Source organism: Gossypium arboreum, chromosome 10 (assembly GCF_025698485.1).
Source record: "Gossypium arboreum isolate Shixiya-1 chromosome 10, ASM2569848v2, whole genome shotgun sequence".
In the NCBI taxonomy this organism is placed as follows: domain Eukaryota; kingdom Viridiplantae; phylum Streptophyta; class Magnoliopsida; order Malvales; family Malvaceae; genus Gossypium; species Gossypium arboreum.
In genome coordinates this window covers 99,078,258-99,095,989 of record NC_069079.1, presented here as the reverse complement: position 1 = coordinate 99,095,989, position 17,732 = coordinate 99,078,258, and the positions used below count along the sequence as shown (strand labels likewise).

Sequence of the window (17,732 nt, the reverse complement as noted above, 5' to 3'; positions counted from 1 at the left end):
GAAAATCAATTATGAAATCATAATCTTTCAGTAGTTCTAGTTATCCATACTATCTCAGATTCAAGTCTTTTTGCGACATCAGATAATTTAAACTTTTATGATTAGTAAATATATAACATTTTTCACCAACTGGTAATGTCGCCAAATTTTCAGTGCAAGTACAATAGCTGTCAATTCTAGATCAGGTATCGGGTAATTCTTTTCATACGATTTTTAACTGTCTGGATGTATAGGCTATTACTTTGCCTTTATGCATCAAAACAAAAAACCATTTAATGATGTATCACTGTAAATCACAAATTCTTTACCCAATTCAGGTTGAACCAGAATTGATGTTTTGGTCCATACAGCTTTCAACTGATCATAACTTTGTTGACATTTATCAGAATATTCAAATCTTACTTCTTTATGTAATAATCGTGTCTAGTATAGCTATCATAGAAAACCCTTCCACAAAAATTAAAAAGGGATAATATAATAAAGCTATTTCAATTTTTAACACCGAAGCTTTGAATTATTCTGAGGCCACAACCATTAGATAGATTAAGAACCATAGTGCTACAATAGGGCCAACGTTTCAATAGTAGTCCCAACAACAACCAGTTCCGTAATACAATTTATATAATCTGATATCCATATCACTGAGCTCCCATAATCGAGTCAGAGTTTATAACAGTAATAAATGTAATTACCTCCGGCCAATGAATATCTTTTACAGATAAACCATGTGAAGCTACATAGAATTTATGAAAATACAACCTATATTGAATGATAAAGAGATTGATGATTTCCCAGAAAAAGTCCAGAAGAATAATGTTGTTCATACGTACTAAAAACAATCATGATAGAGATAGTGTAAATTGCATATTTTCAATTCAGAGCTTTAACCAATAGAAGTAGAATATAGTATCATACGAATCTTATCATCAAGTCTTCTCTCAAACATAATGCATTAGAAAACCAAAGAAAAATAGAAAAATACTGCTCATGAATCAACCAGACTTACAATAATTTCCATCTAATATTATAATTGGCCAACCTTTCTATATGATAATTATTTCACCTAAAAATGAACAGTTACATATATATTCTCTGAGAATAATAGAACATCCAAAAGAGATCGCTCTAAAATACTCAATTATAGCAGTTGTATTCAACTATCTTTTCAATTTCATCATTATTTCATTGACTACTAATGTCATTAATAGTCTCATATTATTTAGTTCACTAAAGGAGCTAATTCAGAAGAAATTTTTGGCTAATCCGTTCTATAGATACCATATTTGAATAAGTCGATTATCCATGAATAACTTCTTTCTTAGCAATGACATTGCACATCTCAAAAAATCTTAAAAAAAAAATCTAATATCTCTTTTAAAACAGTCTTTACTTACTAACTCATTCTCCGTTCTGACTACATTTTTAATCATTTAGCCATAGAACTTTTCAGTTTCACACTTGTGAACTGAATCAATATAAATCTTTTGAATTTCATTGTATAAAACTGTACTGGTAAGGGGGTGGAGGTTGTAAAGCCTAAAAATTTAACTTTCATATATACATGCGTATAACATAACATTTATCATCAACATGTTCATTATAAAATATTTATTTCATACCTTTATGAATTCCTACTCATCAAAAACATCATTTTTACTCAGATACTTGAGTATTGCTTTCAACGTAATCGGAATTAACTCTGTTGGAAAGCATCTCTGTCTATTAGTAAAATAATTCTCATCAAAGTCGGGAGATATCACACTATCACAGGTTATATAATGGCATGTATTTCTAGACTTCACATATGCTACATTCAGTCCAAGAACTGACTAAATCCTACCTCTGATTCCGATAAATGTAACATCCCTAACCCAAATCCGTCACTAGAACAAGGTTACGGAGCATTACCATAATTTACAAATCAAATAAAAAATATTCATTAACATACAGTATTCATATCAAAAAGTAATCATAAAGTCCTTTATATGAACCCTTGAGGTCCAAAACATGCATTTGAAATGAGCCGGACTAAACCGAGTTCACAGAGAATTTTTCACGAAATCTCAAAATTTTTCCTACATACAGGGAACAAACACCCATGTCTCAGGCCATGTAACTCTTTGACTTGGATCACACAGTCAAGTTACACACCTGTGTGTTAGACCATGTGTAGGTGCAGGGGTCAGACGGCCAAGCCACACGCCCATGTGCTAGGCCGTGTGTCACACACTCCTAAGACACATGCCTATGTCTCTGCCCATGTGGACAAAAATAGGATATTGTCCAAGCCATATTTCTCACCCAATTTGTCTTTTTCTTACACCAATACTTAAACATATTCACAAGCCATTTTAAAATAATTAATTCAAATCAAAACCAAGTCTCATGCATGACATATCATCACATACAACTAATGTGCTCGTAAACACCTCAAATGACCCTTTACCATCATGTAATTAAATATACAAACTTACTTAACTTATCGAATTCACCTATATGCATATTTTACCAAATATCTTAGAATTAATTTTCAATATGCCAACATGATTTCTATCAATCAATCATTTAAGCACACACCAAACATGTTATAGCCTCATTTATACATATCAAAACATGTTCATCAGAAGCCATTCTAATGGTTAGTTATAACCTAAACATTTACATGCCAACATTGACTAATTAACCTATACATGCCATTATAACCATAATTAATTTACCATATATACCAAGATGGGTCGATGGATAGTGTGAGTGATCTCCACCGATGCTTCCAATCCAACGAGCTTCTAAATTACTATAGAACAAGGGAAAATAAAATAGAGTAAGCATGAAATGCTTAGTAAGTTCGTATAACATGGTAAATAACTTACCATATATTTATGTTCAAAATAAACATGCAAGACACTATTACAAGCCCTAAACACATATCCTCATCATGTTAGCCAAGTAATCACATATAATAGTCCTTAATTATGGATGAAAAAAGTCATCAAGCATGATCCACATTCATGTAACAACCAATTCATGCATCATTATATCAGGTAATGTCATTTCCATGTACTTCATGTACATACGGGTAATAGTTCATTTTTAAGTCATACTATCTCATATAAACATCAAGAAACATGTATGGGCTTAATAATAACCAAATTCTCATATATATATACTTTCCACATCATGAATTCAAATAACATATACAAACCATACCCATGTATTTCAAACTTTCATAATATTTCGTCAGGATTTTGCTTATTAAATCAATTAAAATATCAATGGAAACCCTGGAAAATACACTCGAAGTGTACAAATCTATAATCTTAGATGAACATATTCACCAAACAAGTTCCATGTTCATATATCACCATCTCATACTTCCATATACCATGTATCATCATTTTCATGTATTTCAGGCAGATATATGTAAGAATTCATTTCGTGTTCATATTCTCTCATGTCAGGATTTTGCCTATTGAATTTATTTGAAATATCGATGGATATACATATAGTACACTCGAAGTGTACAAATCAAACCGTTAATTCATATTTAGGGGTACCCATAAGGGCACATAATCAGGAAGCACATTCTCGAGCCATATAACAGGATGCTTATGTGAGCCATGGAACAGGATGCTTATCTGGGTTATATTAGCAAACTAATAAGAGTTTAAAATAGGAAGCTCATTGAGCTTAACAGGTAACTCCGAAGAGCTAATATCAAGGGGATTTTGATAGCCTTATAACATGAAGTTCAAGCGAGCCATATCAGAAAGCTCTGGGGAGCCATATAACAGGACGCTCATAAAGAGTTGCGTTTGTGTGTGCAATATATGCAGGACCACAATCGATCATATAATAGGACGCTCACAAACAGCTGCAGTAGTTTGCAACACATGAAAAATCACTACCAATCAAGATGCTCACAAGATTCATATAATAGGAATCTCGAGAGGGCTTATAACAGGATTGCTCATCCGAGCTATAGGGTGTCCGCAACATATGCTGGACCATAATCAATACAGGAAATCATGTATCCATCGACTTTCATTATTCAAACGAGATTTAATTTTTATCGGGATTTATCAAATATATATATTCAATTTCATATGCATGAAAACTACATAATTCTCATACACAACATTCAATTCAAGCATATAAATATACACAATTTAGTTACACGAACTTACCTCAACAAATGTTTGTGCACATAAAATCTACTAATCTGACACTTTCTTTTTTCCTCGTTCTAACTCCGAATTTGATCTATCCGGATCTATACGAGTAAATTTAACATCAATTTAATAAAATTTATACTCAATTTAGTCCAATTCATATATTAGGCAAAATGGTTATACTTTTAGTTAATGACGATTCCGTCCCTAGACTCAGAAAATGAAATTCAAGTAATTTAATCCTTACTCCAGCCAAATTTTACATATAAAATTTACAACCAATGTATTTCATAAAATTTAGAATTGTTTCATGAATTTTACAACTTTACAATTTAGTCCTAAAATCATAATTTCATCAAAATTCACTTTACAAAAGTTGTTTATCTATCAACAACCTTTCATTTTCTATCATAAATTTCAAAATTTCAGCATACTCATCCATGGAAAAACCCTAGTACTTTGAAATCTTTACATATTAATCCCCGAGATAGCTAAATTAAGCTATTACGATCTCGAAAATATAAAAGTTATTAAAAACGGGCAAGAATACTTACCTAATCAAGCAGAATAAGTTGGCTTGAGCTTAGGTTTCCATGGCTAGGGTTTCCATGCTTTTAATTTGGGAAATATGATATAAATGATGATATTTTTATTTTTTATTTTATCATTTATCATCTTTTATTATTTCACTTTCCAATTTCATCATTTTCTTTATTTTATTTTCCATGGATGAATCATCATCCTTAACAACTAAGCATTTTTAATTGTCTATTTACCATTTAAGGACCTCAAATTTTGAATTCCATAGCTATTTAATCCCTTTAGCTGTTAGAATTCAACATTTGCACTTTGTGTAATTTGGTCCTTTATCAAATTAAACATATAATCGATAAAATTTCTTTATGAAATTTTCATACGGCATTATTATCATGCTGTAGATCATAAAATAATATTAAAATAAATTTCCTTTTCAAAATTGGAATTGTTGTCCTGAAACCACTGTTCTAATTTTACTGAAAACGGGCTGTTACATCCTCCAACTGCGAATTTGACGTCAATCTATGAGCAGGTACTATATCGGTGTACTTATGGAACTCGGATGCATGCATTGCATCTGGATCTATGTTCAACATGTCGCCCTCAGGTTCATTTTTGTAAAACAATGCCACGACTCGGGTTACTAAATGAAGGGCTGTGAACATCTTCAACCCCTTCCAGGCCTTCATCATCGATATCGTCCGGAACTTTATCAATATTAGGGTCAATAAAATCTTCAATGTCCTGATCAGAATCTTCACCATTATTGGTCATTTCTCTAACATCTGCCTCTGTGCTCATTATCACCTCCGGATGTATTTGTAGATGGGGATCAGGGGTATGGTTGTTATACAAACTCCCACCATAATTTGAATTTTCGGGTATCTGCGATGTCCCTCTACATTCTAACTAGTCCGTCCATTTGGCATTAAGATCAAAGTCAAAAATGCGATGTTGACTTATCGAACTAACATTCTCAACAGGCTCTAAGTCTGCTAACTCAGCAAATAGCTCAATTAGTTGGGGGTTCTCACTCCCAGTCGACCACCATATTTCATCATAGTGTCCAAGTCATCATCATCTAACAGTTGTATCTCACAAAATTTGAATGGATCTGTAGAGATTGGAAACTTGTAAAATAATCTGGACATCGCCCTTCCACAATGGATAGCTATTTTTGCACTGATCTTCCTTTTTATTTCTGCCAGCTTCATATTTTTTTCCGAATTGCAACCTACTCTTTGCTGACCTTGAAATACACAACCAACATCACTTTCTACAATTTCACTATAAAAAAAAGTACACCAAAAACACCTCATTGTTTATCTTCAACAAAAATTTTGAATTCTCCTACTAAGCACAACAATTTCACTATTCATTTATACTAGAGAACCAAGAGATAGAGCCATTCTTAATGACTCCACCAAAATTAAATTTTAAATTTTAAATTTTATGTTAGAAAAAACATAAAAAATTACACTTGTAATAAAGTGGTGGAGCCATAAAATATTAAATTTTAAATTTTAAATATAATTTAAAAAAGTTTTAATATCTTTAAAAATTTTAAAAATTAATAACTTAAAAAATTATATTTAAAATTAAAAATACATTTATAATATTTATAATATTATAAAACAAATGATAAATTTGAAATGACATATCTTTAAAAATAATATATTTTAAATGTTTTATAATATTAAAATTATATTTAAAATTTTAAAATATATTTAAAATTTTAAAATAATATTATAAAAATTTAAAATATACATTTCAAATTTTATAAAACAATAATAAACAAATAAATAAAATAAATAAAGGACAAATAAAAAACTTAAAAAGTAAATAAATAAAAAACTTAAAAAGAAAAAAAAAAAGAGAAAAAGGACAAAAAATCACAAAAAAGTATATGAATGAAAAAAAAAAATTTACCTGTTTCAGCAGGCAAATAGGCAGACAGGTTAATGTATTGGAATCTGGTGGCATCAATTTATTAGGTTCCACCAAAAAATGGTAAAATTGCTTAAACCCCTCAATACTTTCAAAAATCAAAATATTTTCGTAGTATTTATACAAGTAATACTATTGTACATGGCTCCACAAAAAAATTAATTTTTTAATATAGACTGCTGACATTACATATTGGTGGCGCCAAATACTTTAGCTCCACTAACTTTTACTGTAGATTTTAAATTATTTTTATATTTTATAAAAAAAATAGATCATTTAATTAATTAATTGTTTTTAGAGTTATTTTTATAAGAAAGGGGATAATAGAAAAACTAACTTTTTTCCCAAATCCTACCATCGTCCCAACCCTTACCTTTGAATCGACACCAAAGAGGGAGCAACAGGGTAACCACGTTTTTTTGACTTACCACAGATATTTTATACCTATTCCAAAACTTTTTTTTTTTTTATTTACCATACATAACTTGTTCTGGGTTAATAATTTTAAAAAAATTATATGACATGAAAATGATTTGTATTAAAAATAATTTGTCAAAAATGCAAGTCACCAACTTAACAGCCATATTAGCCAACTGTTAATTTGGACTTAAAAATAAAAAGAGAAATGGAGTGATTACTTTATAATTTTTAAATTGAATGACCTAATAAGAAAATTTTAGATAATCAAGTAATTATTTATGTAATATATCCAAAAAGTTAAAAGAATTATTGTGTTGTTGTTAAAAATACACCTACTTAATATAAGTCATCAATTAACATAAATACACCTACTTAATTGACTAAATCATAAAATAAAAATAAAAATTGAACTAATTTTAATGAATGAGATTTAGATAAAGTGTTACCAAATTTTATAATTTCAAATAAATATTTTAAAGGATTCCAACATCATCCTTTATTTACCCGTCTGTTTTTCTATTTACGGCCTAATTTTGACAAAGTATTGCACACTCACCCAATGAATACTAAATGAAATCAATAGAAAATGAATGGAAAAAAAGTATAATGGAGACATTTATATTAGGAGTTAGATCGCATTTTATTTTTTTAATTAAAAAATAGACAAATTAATCTATGTGTATAAAATTAAAAAGCAAAGTCGTCCTTTGTTAAAATTTTCATCTATTTCTTTTGTTAAAAACTAGTGAAGCTGATAAAATAACCAGATAGTTACACATAATGTGTCATGTGTACCTTATACTAACGTACATTGATCAATTTTTAATAGTAGAAATTAATAGAATTTTTAAAAGAATGAAAAATTTATTCTTTGATCTAATATATAAAAATTAATTTATCTCTTTTTTTAGTAGAAAAACATAATGCAATTTGTCTTCTAATATAATGACTTTCATGATATTTTTACCATCAAATAAGAACATTATCATATTTTGAATGTTGTGTTCTTATGTATGCTGCAAAATATCACTGATGCATCTTAAACATGTAATTGTAGTGAAATAGGTGCACATTTTTCACCCCGTGGGAGATTTTTAGCAGCCTGTGTGGTTCTTCATTTGGAAGTTGATCCTGGTGTTTAGAGGCGAAACCAGAACAAATTTTTAGAGGGGCGAATGAAATTTTAATTTTTTATTGTCTATATCTTTATAATTTTTAAAGGATTAGATCAATTTTTTGTAATTTTAGGGGGGCCAAAGTGCAATTTTACCTTTACTAATTTAATTTTTTTTTTTTAAAATTAATGGCTTAAATAGTAATTTTACATTTTAAGGGGGCTGGGCCCCTGCCACCCCCTCCTAAATCCGTCCCTGTTGGTGTTAGAGCCAGCTTAATTCTGATGTGACAACATCCCCAACACGAAACCCGATTTCAGCCTAGCAACATGTGTGTAAACTTCATAAAATATTCACTTGAGGGTACTCCTAAATTTTTTTTGGTCGACTTCTAAATTATTATGACTTATAAATAAAACGCAAATGATTAAATTAATGAATGTTATCTAGCCCAATTTTTTGCTTAATTGAATACAACTTCTTAAATTATAGCCTTCATTTAAATTATATAGTTAATTTTTTTGGAATTAGATATTTAAACTTTATTCCATAATTGAAATTATCTCTTACCATTATATCTATTACAAAACGTCCCAATCAATCTAAAAGCATCACTTCATTAAAATATAATTAAATAAAAATTTTATATGAATATTAAATAAAATAAAAATACTATCACCCTTGTCTCTCCACCATCACTCTTCCCCACCATCGTCCCTCTCCCTCTCCACCATCGTCCCTTCTCCTCGTACCTGTTTTGTCAGAAAAAAAAGTGTCGAGGATGACATTTCTTCCTAGATTTGGATGGTATATACAAAGCAAAAGCAAGTTTGATTGTTTAAATAGTAAGTCAGTGAAAAAGGAAAACAACAGTAATGTAAGAAGAAGAACAACAACAATGAAACAAAGGAACTAATTGCTTGCTTGGCATAACTTAGATAAGAAATTCCCTTTTGTATCCCTTAAAAAAATTCCCCATTTGTTATGGGGTAAATATGAAAATAAGAAACATGAATAATGAGGGTGAAATGTTGTTTTTAAGTGTGTGATGTATTAATGAAACAGTGTGCATAGACTTATTGAAACGGTGCATTTGGCAAGTAACAGTCGCAGTTGTATGGCCTAACTAACTTTTGTAACGGCACTCTCTTTCCTCTTTTAACATACTGTTGAGAGGGAAAACAATTATCAATTTTGGTTAATACAATTTCCTTCATTATTCTCTCCTCTTCTCAATTCCTTCTATCTTTTCTCTTTGCTGCTGAGAGGGGAAAAAATTATCAATTTTGGTTAATACAACTTCTTTATTCTCTCTTATTCTCAATTCCCTCTATCTTTTCTCTTTGCTTTCTAATCTTTTCTGGTTCAGGCCGTATCAAAGGTTCTTTTCTGGTTCAGCTGTATCAAAGGTATTAGAACCTCATTGATCCTCCATGGCCAGCGATGGGGTCACTATTCGTCTACAAAAAGATGTGAGACTTTTGCAACAAGAGGTTGCCAAGCTCCAACGTGAATTGTCACAATAGGATGCTAAGTTGAAAACTCAGCTGAAGGAGTTCAAGGACGATTTCAAATATGAGTTGAGATCTGAACTTCACAACCTGTTCGAACAATATTTTGGGAACCTAACACCTGCTGCCACCAATACAATTGCTCAAGTTAAGGATAAGGGGATCCTAGGAGGGGCTCCACTCAGATTTGCTCCAAAAGATCCATTGAGGGTCCTTATTGATTTTCAGACCAAAAGTCTATGACTACTCATCCTTCGCTGGAAATAAAGAGTACGAGTATGCAGTCTCGATCAAGTATTTTGGAAGCAATGATAGATCTCACAAGCTTGATTGTCCATGATTTGATGGGTCAGAATTTCAACGGTGGTGATCCAAGCTCGAGTAGTACTTTAAGGTAGAAGGAGTAGTAGATAGTGCTAAAGTTTGAGCAGTGATGATTCATCTTGAAGAAGGGCACTGGAATGGCACCAATTTTTCACTCAAAACAAGGATGACTACATATATTGAAATGGACCTACTATACCCATAGCATGAAGGAGAGGTTTGACTCAAGCTCCTTCTGAGATTCCAGGGCTGAACAAGTCACTTTGAAGCAACAGGGAACCGTGAAGCAATACCATGATGTGTTTGCAAGTTTATTGAACGAACTACAATTGCCTAAGCCATATGCCTTGAGTATTTTACTAGTAATACGAAATTGGAGATTTATTAGTATTTGCAACTATTTATGTAACACCCTAAACGCGTATCCATTTCCAGAGTAGGATTACAGAGTATTACCGTTCGAACATACATAATTTCAAACATTTCAAGTCATATAATATTCAAGTCAAAACCAATCACAATCAATCATGTAGTCCCTAATAAACGAGCCCTTGCCAAAATAAACATTATAATAGATCGGGGCTAAACCGGGTACTCAAGGAATTTATTGGAAAACATAAAAATTTTTCAAACATGCAGGGGACACACACCCGTGTGTCCAAGCCGTGTGTCTTACACGTCCAAGAGACACACCCATGTCTTAGACCGTGTGGGCATTCAAAATGGGGCTACACGCCCGTGTCCTAGCCCATGTCCAAACTAATGAGCATACTGACTTGGGTCACACGGCCAATCACATGCCCATGTGCCAAGCCATGTACCTTTCGAAATGGCCTCACACATCCGTGTGCTTGGCTATGTGCTAGGCCGTGTGAAAACTGGAGGGTATACTGACTTGTGCCACACAGCCAAGCCCCATGCCCGTGTGCTAGGCCGTGTGAAGCTACTGACTTTCTTTCTATAGAAGTTACTGGGGACGCATGGTCGTGTCACCTGGTCGTGTGTCACACACAGCTGAGGCACACGTCCGTGTAGACAAAAATAGGTCATTTTCCAAGCCATATTTCTCACCCAAGTTGATACCAACCTAAACTCAACAATATGCATATGACCATGATATAATAGGCATTCAAACCAACCCAAAATCAAGCTTAAAACATGTAACATCATCACATACAACCATTGAATTTACTAAATACACAACCTACCTATATCATTACTATCAAATTCACATACAACCATTGAATTTGCTTCTATTTTTCCTTGCATGCAAAAATCACATGAGGACAATTATACAAATTATATTAATGTAATCCATGAATTATTTTATTAACCAATTTATTCTAAAAGATTACAAGTTTACAAACGAATATACTACACTCAAGGCATCAAATCCAACAATAACCAGAATTAAAGGACAGGCTGGAAATTTCATACTTTCGATTTCAGTTTTCAGTTATTCCTTAGTTCAGTTTTCTTTTATGTTTTCTTAAATGGAATTCTTCTATTTCGGAGTTAGATGATTTGTTTCAGATGCGTGCTGTTACCTTGATTAGTCCATGAGCATTCTTTTTCCTATTTTATTTATTTATATCTCTGTTGCTAATTCAATTAATTGATTGTTTGTATAAATAGTAGAATAAACTTATGCTTTATACATATTTCACATGAATCAATTGTTTAACTAATTAATCGATTGAATGAGTAGCCATACAAAATTGGGTATTTATTTGAGTTTGCTAAATAACTTAGTATACTGGGATTGATAACCCTAGTAGAACATTTAGACAGATGAGACCAAAAGGGTATCCAATTGAATATGCCTTTAGCAAACTTGTGCTCTACGGTGATACCGAAAGGGTATCTTAGATAGTAAATCTTAGCGAGGATGAGACCGAGAAGGTATTCTTAGTTAAGGGTGGTAAATAACTCAATTAAGGGTAATTACTAGCTTAGTTGATAATTACCAATTCAATCAATTCTAAGCTTAGTAACTCGCATAGTTGAAACAAAGAATAGGAAGTTCAAATAGTTTAACTTTGGTTTAGTTTAATTTAGTTAGTTGCATCATCATCTTAATTTAGAATTTTCACTACTAATCCATAACTTGATTAGCCTGATAATTGTTTTTGGATAATTGGTTTAATAATAGTTTTCACCAACATAGCAATCCCATGGGTATGATTCTCGGAACACTTCTAAAGTGTTTAATTGTAAACTTAACTATATTACAATTTGGCATGTTCTCTTACATAAATCACACTTCACTTTCCATATTTAATTGCATATTTTTAAGCCCCGGCTCACTCACTCGAAGGCGTGGTCAGATCGCCTCACTAAATACGAGCATTTCCTAGCCTTATCCCACCCTTTTACTATAGTAATAGGAGCTTAGTAGTATTTGAATCATATTTATAAATTATATGAAATGCTTGATTCCATTGTTTTAGACCGGGATATAATATTCATTAGTACCTTTTGGCAGGAATTATTCAAGAGGATAGGGACTAACTTGCACCTTTCAATTGCTTATCACCCTAAAACAAATGGGCAAACTAAGGTTATCAACCGATGCCTGGAAGATTATCTTAGATGCATGATTAGGGAAAAGTCTGGTGATTGATTGTTTTGGCTTCCTTTAGCTAAATGGTGGTATAATTCAACCTTTCATTCAATAATACATACCATTCCTTATGAAGCGTTTTATAGCCAACCCCCACCTCAACACATGCCATAAATTGTTAGAGCATCTTCAGTGGCCAATGTGGACATGAGCTTGCAGCATTGAGAAGCTACCAAGAAATTGCTTCAGTTTCACTTAGAATCGGCTAAGGATAGAATGAAACAATTAGCAAATTGACACAGGAGTGATAGGCAATTTCAGGTATTTGGTTAGGAGAGTGCTGAATCAGAAATTATCTCTTAAGTACTTTGGTCCTTTTGCCATTGTAGCTAAGTTGGGACAAGTGACATACCGTTTACAGTTATCTCAAGGTTCTAATATGCACCCTACATTCCATGTCTCCTAAATGAATAAGCATATTGGATCAGTTCTAGTCCAAACTATTCTACTAGTGGTCGATACAAATGGTGCTTTGATCAAAGAACTTGTTCGAATCTCAAAACGTCGTATGGTCAAGAAGGGAAATCACGTGGTCACTGAAGTGTTGGTGGAATTGGCCAACACATTTCCAAAAGACGCCACTTAGGAGCCATTGCAGCAATTACATAGCAACTTTCCTCACCTTGATCATTGAAGGCAAGGATTTTTTTTAAGAAGGGAGTATTTGTTATGGGGTAAATATTAAAATATGAAACATGAATAACGAGGTGAAATGGTGCATTTAAGTGTGTGTTGTATTAATGAAACGGTGTGCATAGACTTATTGAAATGGTGCATTTGGTGAGTAACAATCATAGTTGTATGGCCTAACTAACTTTTGTAACGATGCTCTCTTTGCTCTTTTAACCTGCTGTTGAGAGGGGAAATAGTTATCGATTTTGGTTAATACAATTTCCTTCCTTATTCTCTTATTCTCAATTCTTTCTATCTTTTCTCTTTGCTTTCTAATATCTTTTGGTTCAGGTTGCATCACCAATTTCTCCTCCTTCAAGATCTGCACTAGTCGCTCCATCGTCACTGTTCATATCATCACAACCAATCCTCTTAAACCAAGTAAAGATAATGGTTGATTTTTAATATTCTCTATTTTGTTAGATCCGTTTCTTTGAGAATGAGAGGTGTGTCAAGGGGAATGGAAAGGGACTGAGAGTATTTTATTTATTTAATATTGATACAATTATTTTATGTAATATTAATATAAAATTTTCATTTAATTATATTTTAATAAGGTGGTGATGCAGTGCTTTTTTATTGGCTAGAATGGTTTTTTTAACGAATGTAACAGCAAAGACTAATTTCGGTTACGAAATAAAGTTTACCTAATTCGATAAAAAAAGTTTGGGTACCTAACTTAAACAAAGGGCATACTTTAAAGTCCTCTTGTTCAATTAAGCCTTTTTTAAAAGGCACAATGATTTATTTAACTTTCCAATTTTACAAAAAAATTTATTTTATTCCTTAATATAATTATTCATCACTTTTAGTCTTTAAATTATGTTGTTTGTCAAATCATCCCACAATGGATGGAAAAGTTAACATTTGTTAACTTTGTTGACAAGGATTAACAATTAATTAATTTTTTAAAATAAAAAAAAACTATAAAAAATTATTCTTTTAAAATAAACATATTTAAAAACTATAAAAATTATTAAAAATATATTTTTTAATAATTTAACTTTAAAAATTTAATTAATTGTTAATTGGTATACACGTGGGGGTGTTCAAATTTCGGTTAAAATCAAATTAACCGACCGAATCAATCTAATTCGGTTAATCAATTGGTTAACCTGTCTAGTTCTGTTGGAGGTCGGTTAATAGTTTTTTGAAATTTTAGTTAACGGTTAATTCGATTCAAAATCGGGTAATTAACTTAATTAACCAAACTTAATAAATAATGTTTTATATTATATGTATTAGGCTATTACTAATTCGAATAATTCAGTCAAATGAATATTATCAATTTATTTATTTACTATATGTTTTATACTAGTTTTAACAAAAAAAAACATAAATTTCGGTTAACCGATCGGATTAATCGAAATATTTTGGTTCGGTTAATTTTTTTTGAAAAAATTTCAGTTTGGTTAACGGTTAAAAGATTAAAAATTTTGATTAATTCGATTAATACTAATTCGGTTCGATTAACCATTTAAATACCCCTACATACATGAGGATTGTCAGGTCAAAAAGTTAATAGACATTAATTTTTCTATTTATTTTGGTGATTTGACAAAAATAAAAATTTAAGAATTAAAAAGACAAAAATATTAAATAGAAAATTAAATTATATTTTAAATTGGAAGATGAAATAATTCATTATTCCATTAGATAAATATTTGTATTTTACAATATAGAGACTTGATCTGAGGTTGAAAAAGGCGATTAAGTATGGCACCGTGAGATGATTACTTGTTCTAAGTTGAGAATTTGCTAGAAATGTTGTAGAGTTTGATGACATGTTTGTTGGCGTAAAAAGGTTGGTGAATATATACGGTTAGAGATACAAGATTTTCCTAGAAAATTTCTAAATCTGAGCGACTTTCTTTTAACATAAAAAAATGTTAAATTTTTTGAATATTTTTTCTTATTAAATAAATTAATTTAATGTATTTTTAAAAAATTAAAAAAACTTACACTATATAAAATTAAATATTTCTTTTAACATGCACTAATATTATATTAAAATTTCATAAATATTATTATAATTTCAAAATAAAAGTAAAAATTTGGCCTTAGTCTTATCCTAGTTTATACTCTCTGCTCTTTCATAAGACCAAACTCATCAAATATATTAAACAACATATTAAGAATAAGAAAAAAATCAAATAAATAAATAATATAATTTATTCAAAAAATAAATAATATAATTTATTCAAAATATTTATCAAGAAATATTTTGCATAAGGAGTCAAGAGAAATATAATTTGTATTTTATTTAAGAATGAAGTGCTGCTGCACACTGCACCCTAATGTTTTTTTAGTTCGATTTATTTTTTCCAATATATATGTTCATATTTTTATTGAATATATTATATACTGTAGGCTTTCAATTTTCTTCACATTTTTGTTCCAACAATTTTCTTCATTTGAATCCCCTGTTTTTGTGATTCATCTTCATCATGGTCAACATAAGCGAGCCCCACCTGCCTTGTCAACTCCATGTCGGCCATTTCATCATCAGCTGAAACCCTCAGAAGCCCAAATTTATGAAGGAAATAAAACAGGGTCCCCATTGTAGCACTCACCCACCCAACAATGACTAAAATCTGGATAATATGAGCAGCCAACAGCCTCCCTCCACCTCCCATAAACAAACCATATCGAACCGGCCTGCTGGGGTAGACTTCCCTCACATACTTTTCCGAAGCAAACAAAGCTGTAAAAATTACCCCCCAAGCCCCACATCCACCATGCAATTGAGCCGCTCCTAATGGATCATCGTACCTCACTTTCTCGGCCAAATTGTTGCAACTGGTCAACACCCATGCAGCCACAAAGCCACAGATAATGGCAGCCCAGGGTTCAACAACAGAGCAGCCTGCTGTGATAGCAGCAAAACCACCAAGTAAACCACTGCAAACATCGGTCACATCCCAATGACTTGTCAAAATCCATTTCCCAAAAAGGGTAGTCAACGCCGACGTGCATCCGGCTAGAGTGGTGGTCACCGCTGTTCTCCCCACCGCACTCCACTGCCCATAATGGTTTCCAGAGGTGTACAAACCGGAGATTTTGTTAAATGAACCGGGGTTGAACCCATACCAACCGAACCAAAGTATGAAAGTTCCAAGAACAACAAGGGTTGCATTATGATCACGCAAGGCAACTGACCTGCCCCAAGAGTCGAAGCGGCCTATCCTTGGTCCTTCAATAAGTGCACCCCATAAACCGGCTACACCACCAACCATATGAACAACCCCTGAACCGGCAAAGTCAATAACCCCACTACCAAAGAGGAAGCCATTATCTACTCGAAAAGCAGTGGCCCAACCATCAGTCGCCCAAAACCAATGAGAAACAACAGGGTAAACAAAACCGGTTAAAAAAGATGAATAGATAAGATAAGCAACGAATTGGGTTCTTTCAGCCATGGAGCCACTAGCAATCCCGGCAGCTGAAACAGCAAAAGCCCAATGATAAAGGAAATTGCTATAATCAAAGGAAGATGAAGGAATGGATTCTAAGCCAAAATTGTGGCGACCAATGAAACCGCCATTGGAAGGGGAACCAAAGGCAAAAGCAAACCCGAAAAGGTAATAGAAGAGGCCAGCGATGGCGGCGTCGAGGACGTTAGTGAGCATGACGCTGATGGCGTTTTTGGCACGGACTGAGCCAGCGCAAAGCATGGCGAAGCCAAGTTGCATGAAGAAGTTAAGGTAAGCTGAGAAGAGAAGGTAAGTGTTGTCAACGGCAAAGGAAGCGTCACTGAACTTGTTGCATATGTAGTCAGCTGCCGCAATGGCGGTGGCGTTGGGGCAGAGGAGCGCAGCTAGGTCCGCTGAACAAGTTCCCATCGCCTAAAATGGTATAGAGAAATTCATGTTTATGGTTAATATGGGCAGCAATATCCACTCAACTACTCAATCATGAACTTGAGGAACAATTAAGCACAATGGATGTTAGTAGGGTATCCATTATCATTATAATATATTATCCCAATTGACTGGGTTGGATCTTTGCATTTATCAGTCTCAACTTTCAAGCACTTGCACATCGGCATGGGTATAAATTCACTCTTGTAAGAACTTTGTCATTTTCATTTTTGGGGAAGAACATATATAATGAGGCAAATACTTTCATAATTCGGTACAAAAACTCTTTCCTGTGATAAGAACGAAAAGTTTAAAGTTTTTCTATGGCTCACGTTCAGCCACTAAGTTTTTGTCATTTGGGAGTGCAAAATTAAAAGTACTGTAAGTACCATCTTCCTTCTCTTGTTTTAACCTCAAACCAGATTAGCCAAATCTTGAATTTGATTTCGTTGTTGCCATTAAAAAAATGTTTTTGAAAAGAGGGGTAGAAATATGATGTAAAAAATGTGTGTTTGTTAATTTTTAATATTCTCTATTGTTGGTTAAAGATCAAA

At 32.4% G+C, this 17,732-nt stretch overlaps 1 protein-coding gene across 1 annotated transcript; it reads right to left on the bottom strand.

Moving 5' to 3' along the window:
- Positions 1-15,554: 15,554 nt before the first annotated feature.
- On the bottom strand, positions 15,555-17,410 carry LOC108478771 (ammonium transporter 1 member 1-like). Its single transcript, XM_017781231.2, has one exon. It carries the CDS (start codon positions 17,158-17,160, stop codon positions 15,703-15,705), a length of 1,458 nt encoding a protein of 485 aa, XP_017636720.1. The 5' UTR covers positions 17,161-17,410; the 3' UTR covers positions 15,555-15,702.
- Between the last annotated feature and the right edge of the window lie 322 nt (positions 17,411-17,732).